The 6,000-nt window shown below is 52.5% G+C and overlaps 1 protein-coding gene across 2 annotated transcripts in view; it reads left to right on the top strand.

Annotated features, from left to right (window-relative positions):
* DNAJC1 (DnaJ heat shock protein family (Hsp40) member C1) overlaps nucleotides 1-2,076 on the top strand; it is a 183,107-nt gene extending 181,031 nt beyond the window's left edge. For both annotated transcript variants that reach the window (XM_027559990.1, XM_027559989.1), the window contains exon 12: nucleotides 1,847-2,076. In XM_027559990.1, the coding sequence (XP_027415791.1) occupies nucleotides 1,847-1,915 (69 nt within the window). In that variant the 3' untranslated portion in view covers nucleotides 1,916-2,076. The remainder of the gene's footprint in view (nucleotides 1-1,846) is intronic.
* The last annotated feature ends 3,924 nt before the right edge of the window (nucleotides 2,077-6,000 follow it).

The following is a 6,000-nucleotide window of genomic DNA, read 5'->3' on the forward strand; positions in this document are numbered from 1 at the left end:
CTTCTGGAGCCTTCGTTCTGCCAGTAGGGGCTAGGCCGGGGGAGGGACTGACAGGTGGACACCAGGACCAGGATCCAGCTTGTCCCTGCAGCGCTGTCCGCCCCGTTTACAGCTCCTTAAACACGTCCGTAGAGGGTTCCCAGACACCAGCTCAGGGAGTGGGCTGCCCCTGTGGAGAAGCAGGCCCCACCCGACGCCGGCTTCAGCGCTGACAGTGCAGAGCCTCCCATGTGATCTCAACTCTGGCCCTCCCTGACAAACACAGTCTCCTGTGCTCCTTTCCTCGTACCCACACCCTTTGAGACACCAGGAACACTGAGAAATCAAAAGAGCCAATCTCTGCTGCCTTCTGTGCCCACCACTCAGAAGCCTGTGGGCACACTGATGTTCATTTACACTTTTTTTAAAATTGAAATTCAGTGTTGGGAAATCTAGCTTATGGCCACGGATGTCCCCATGTGTATAGGTCTAGTTTATCTTCTTTAAAATAATGAAGTTAAGAATTCCTGAGGAGAAGAATAAACCATTAGCTGTTTAAGAAACACAGCTCCTTCCCAGCCCCTCTGACTGATTTGCCAGAAGAAATGATTCTCCCTGAATTCCTCTAGCACCTGTGAGTACACAGGTATTTACAGGTAGGATGAACTGACAATGGGTTAAAATGAAGGAGCTGCAACCATGGATTCCTAGAGGTGGGATGCTCAAACTCACTGCCTTGGGGGTTTGGAAACCTTCCTGTTTCAGGGAGGAATGTCCTGCAAGGGTTCCTTCCCTTTAAGCCTGACATCAGAACGAGGTCCAGGGGAGGTTCAGCCACCCCTGCTGGCTCGCTGCCCCTGGGTGACTCCCCGGAAGTGGCCCACAAGCCACTGGGTGACTGGGGCCTAAGAGAGGAGCCAGGCCCCCGGCGCTGCCCCGGCAGGCCTGCTGCTCAGAGCCCAGAGCTCCCGCGTCCTCCAGTGGAGCTCTGGGCCGCTGAGCACCACATCTCACGCTTGGCTCTGCCAGGGGCAGAAGAGTTAGGAAAAGGCTGATGTTTTAGGCAGGTAGTCCTTGGGGAGAAGGCAATGGCACCCCACTCCAGTAATCTTGCCTGGAAAATCCCATGGACGGAGAAGCCTGGTAGCCTGCAGTTCATGGGGTCGCCAAGAGTCGGACACGACCGAGTGACTTCACTTTCACTTTTCACTTTCACGCATTGGAGAAGGAAATGGCAACCCACTCCAGTGTTCTTGCCTGGAGAATCCCAGGGATGGGGGAGCCTGGTGGGCTGCCGTCTATGGGGTCGCACAGAGTCGGACACGACTGAAGCGACTTAGCAGCAGCAGCAGTCCTTGGGGATGCAGAAGAGGCACCTGTTAGATGTTTCTCTCAGAACGCTGCTAAAGCCAAAACCCCAGGAGGAGAGTGAATACTCGTTCTTTGTCCCGGGCAGCTGATAAAGTCATTTACAGCAGACCACAAACCAGTGACCTGGTTTCCCACATGACCTTAAGTTAGTGAAGGGTTACGGTGCCTCCAGGGTGTTTCTGAGCAGAAACAGAGATGGTTCTGGAAAGTACCCTGTGATACACAAGGGAGCAGCGAGGCCGATCCGTGCTTCATCAGGGTCCTCACCCCAAGGAGTGGCAGCCACAGGCAGCTGGGTCTTAAGCTGCCAGTTCTGCAGCCTGAGGGGCTGGAAGACCAGCCGGTGCTGGGACGCGTCCAGGGAGAGCAGAGCATGTTCCCCGGGAGGTCCAGGCCGACAGGACAGCCCTTGGTCAGGACTGGGCATGGCGGGCTAACCCCACAAGGGGCACGCTGATTGTAACTGTCACCCCACCACCTCTTTCTCTCTCTCCAGGAAGACTGTATCGCTAGATACAAGCTGCTGGTTGAACTGGTTCAAAAGAAAAAACAAGCTAGAAGCTGAATCCTCTGGAAGATGTTGTTTACCTCCATTTTCCAAAAGGATTATTTTTTAAATCTTATGCAGAAATTTACATTTTGTACCTCAGTATTTCTATACGTCATGTGCCTTAGTGAAAAAAAAAATTAAAAATCTAAAATAAACGTTGTGCTACATTGTTTAAACGTATTGTGTTAACAGAAAAACAAATTTGGGTATTTTATAAATTATTTTCTCTCTCATCACTGCAAAGCTTAATTTCCTGGGGACAAACAGAATAGTGTTTTTCTAACAGTCAGGCGAATACATGAAGGAGCATGAGTGAACTAATGTGGAATTAAAACATAGTGTTTCTTTGACCAAAGAGCACACCAGTTGATGAGTAGCAGGATGCTGGTGTTTTGGGAAGAAAAAAACCTGGTTGGTATATTGAGCTAGCTAGTAGTAATGTGGGGTTATCTTAACTCTATGTATTAATATGTAGATTAATATATGTAATTATATAAAATATGGATACATTATATGTATCTAAAAAAAAGTCTAGATGCACACGGACATAGGTAATAAACTGTGATTTGCAGAAATACATCCCCAACTATAGAATTTCCAGAGAACACATAGGCAAGGTTTTTAGGATCTGATGACTTTGGGTCCCACTTTTCAATATCCAAGTTAAAAATCACTATTTTGTGCTGTTACTTTTGAATGAACCGTCACCATCAGCTGTGCACTCCTTTTTAAATATGTCATTTGCTCAGGACTTGGAAATAGTTTGCTAAAGTACAAACTGCCTAAACTTGAAAACCATTAAGATCACCAGGACACATTTCAGGGAGGTGCTCTGATAAAATATCCATACAGACATGGTTTTTCTCTAATGATTGAAGTGAGGTTCCCAGAGCAGGCTCAGGTGGCACTGGCTCTGTAACCTTCTAGCCTGAGCAGGACACACGTGGCCCCAGGTCAGCCCGCCTCTGATGCTGTGAGGGACCAGACCACTCGAGACGTCAAGAAGAGCAGTGGAGAAAACAGCTCCAGGTCGTTGTTTCCACGAACTGAGTCCTCGGGCAACAGCCCTTGAGTCTCATCTGGGGGTGGGGGTGGGGTGGGGGGGCACCTTGCCTGCAGGTCAGGAGCCTGTCACGGTGGCACCAGGGCCAACAGTTTCTGCCCCAGGACTTTCTCCTGGAGCCAGTGGGGCTGTGACTGCATTCAGTGAGGGACAAGCCCTGCTCCCTGTTCATATGGGGTGTCTCAGTGAAAAAGTTGATTCACAGAGGGAACCATGAAGGGACGGTCCTAGTAGCTTGCCAGGCCCTGGGTCCATTCTGTCTCTGGTCCAGCATCAGCCTGTCTTTCACACAGCTTGCCTGTCCAGCTGTGACATTCTGTATCACGACCACCCTTTTCACTTATGGTGCTTTAAACTGGGTCTCTGTTACATGTATCCCCAAATCCCATTACAAGGTTTCTGGGCTTCCAGTGTTGGGAGAGCCCCACACGGGCCCAGTGATGCCTTAAGAGGTACGGTTCAAGATAAAAGGTCCTAATTTGCCTACATCGTTATCTTCTGCACACTCATTAAGGAGGTGTCCCAGCATGGTTTGTCCTGACTGCCCCTGCCACCAGCCCCTCTAAAACCAGAAAGCGGCCCTTTCTGCATGGCCGGTCCTATTCAGGGGACACAGAGTGGCTAGTTTTGTTGAGGTAGGACCAGTGGGCCTGGTGGGGAGGGTTCACGAGCATAGCAGGACACAGGAGACCCATGGGTACTTCCAAAGGAGGTTTCTGACAGGTCATGTGGGCACCAGGCCTGGCCTCCCTGCCCTTCCTGACTCCCAAGGAATCCCTCTCCAAACCCATCCCCTCAAAGCCCCAGCTTGTGATCTGTCTACTCACACCTCCAAGGCCAAGCTGTGACATGATCAGTGCCTTGTTTTACCTCTTTGTCTCAACTCCTTGTCTAGAAAAAGAGAGACTAATGGTGGCTGCAACACAGGTTGTTAAGATGACAGTCTGGCTTGTTGAAAACAATAAATGTTCTTTTTCTATCTGACCATCCGGACTTCCTGTTGCTATCATTTTCAGTGGCTGCTGACACGCGTGACAGGGCTGACAGGCCACCAGCCGGTCACATGCTCACTTGGCCTGTCATGGGTGGGAATCTTGGGCTTGTATGGATTCTTGGGGGTCTGGGAACCCTACTACATGGTATGCACAACCTTTTCCTTTTGGATGTGTGGTCCACATCTTTCACTAGGTGCCCCTGAAGGGTTTCTCTCCCAGAAAGGTTAACTCTAGCCTCTGCTAGTGTGTTTACTCTAATGATATCCATGGAGGACCCACATGGTACAAGAAGAACCCCCAGACTTGGCCTCTGACAAAAGAGGTCCAGGACTTTACCTGGGAGCTCCATCCCACTCAGACCCCGGCAGAGGGATGGGCAGCAGGTATCTGCTCTGTGCAGTACTTGCAAAGCACTGGCCTGGCCCCGGCATACCCCCCAGCTGCAACCCCAGCCCCACGGGCTTCAGGGTCTTGCCCCCATCCTCCCAGAAGGAGGCCTTTTCTCCTAGAGTGATTTTCATTTATTTCCTCCACCGGGGCAAGGGCTTATGGTTCTGTTGTGTACACCAGTGACAGCGCCGGTTTTCAAGTCCCGTCTCACGTTGTGTGTGTGCTCACCAAGCCCCTGCTGTTGGAGCAGGTTCCCACCAGAGCCAGCGCTGCTGAGGCCAGGTGCTGTCACCCGGCACGTGGACTGGCAGAGCTGGCTGCTTTCCTGACTGCGCCTGACGATGCTTCTTCACTGAGACTCCAGGCGGATGACGGGTTTTTCTGTGACACTTACCATGGGAACCACCAGAAGTCTCAAGCTCTTGTCTCCTTGATTGACCCACGAGTGCCTGGCCAACATCCTGGCCCCACAAGACGAGCTCTGTCTCGACTGGAATACTGCTGCCCATAGGCCAAGTCTTCCCCTGAGCTCCCTTCTCACAGTTTTTGAAAAATCATAAGCAGCGTTCCTGGTCAATGTTCTGGATGGCTTAAAATTGCCTCTTGCCTCTTGGTATGTGCCAGCCCCACCCCCACAGCAAGTCCACCCACCCCCTTGAAAGTGGAGAAGGAACCCCTTTAAAATAGGAACCACTTCAGCCCCTTACACTTACAGCCAGGCTGCAGTTGTTTGCTTCAGCAGTTACATTTTTTCCTAAATCTTAAAGGGCACAGCTTAAATTGTGACGTTCTGTACTCACGGGGTAACTGCGTGTCCCAAGCAGCCAGGGCCAGCCCGTTTGAGTTGGGTCCTCCCTGGACCCAGTTCAGAGTGCACCTCACATGGTCACCTCTGTGAGGTCCGAGAGGTCCCGCCTCACCCCTACCTCATGAGTGCGCGGCTTCTGCATTTGTTTTGCCCAGTTTGGGCTGAGAAAGCTGGAGGACAGAGGGCACGTGAGCCCTGGCGCCCCCTAGGACACGGCCGCCTGCGTGGGAACCATCCCGATGGGGTCTCCTGCCGCCAGGCGGGCCCCCTTGCTCCCCCCTCACCTCCCCGCCACCCCCACCGGCCCCTTCAGCTGCTTGCCGCAGGCGCCCCCCTCCCCGCCGGCCGCCTGTGCCTCCACCTGTAGCTCGGATCACAGCGCGGCCTGGAAGCCACCCCACTGTCTTGGCAGGAGTCCCAGCCTCCTGTTTGAGTAAACTGCTTGGCCTTCAGCCTTCGACTTTATTCACCAGGGAGCTAAATTAACACGCTGTAAAACTGAGCGGCTGCGATTATTTTCCTCTGGTCTGGGGGAAAAAAGAATGGCTTCGTGTAGAACAGAAAAAGGGAAACCACTTTAGCAATCAGTTCCCCAGGGGGAAGCTACCAGTGTTTCAAAGAGCCGTGTCCAAAGAGCGCCGCGGCCCGGTCCCCCGCCGGAAGTGGGGTGCGCAGGCAGCTCCTCCCCCTCACCGGGTGCCCCGCCACTCGGACACCCCGGCCCCAGCCTCGGCAGGGACCCTCGAGCCCCGCTCCCTTCCTCATGCTTCCCATGTCCTCCCACTCCAGAAAGGAAAAGACAACAAATTCTTCTGCAGGGAAAGTTGACTGCTCATCTCTTGCC

Source organism: Bos indicus x Bos taurus, chromosome 13 (genome assembly GCF_003369695.1).
Source record: "Bos indicus x Bos taurus breed Angus x Brahman F1 hybrid chromosome 13, Bos_hybrid_MaternalHap_v2.0, whole genome shotgun sequence".
Taxonomy (NCBI): domain Eukaryota; kingdom Metazoa; phylum Chordata; class Mammalia; order Artiodactyla; family Bovidae; genus Bos; species Bos indicus x Bos taurus.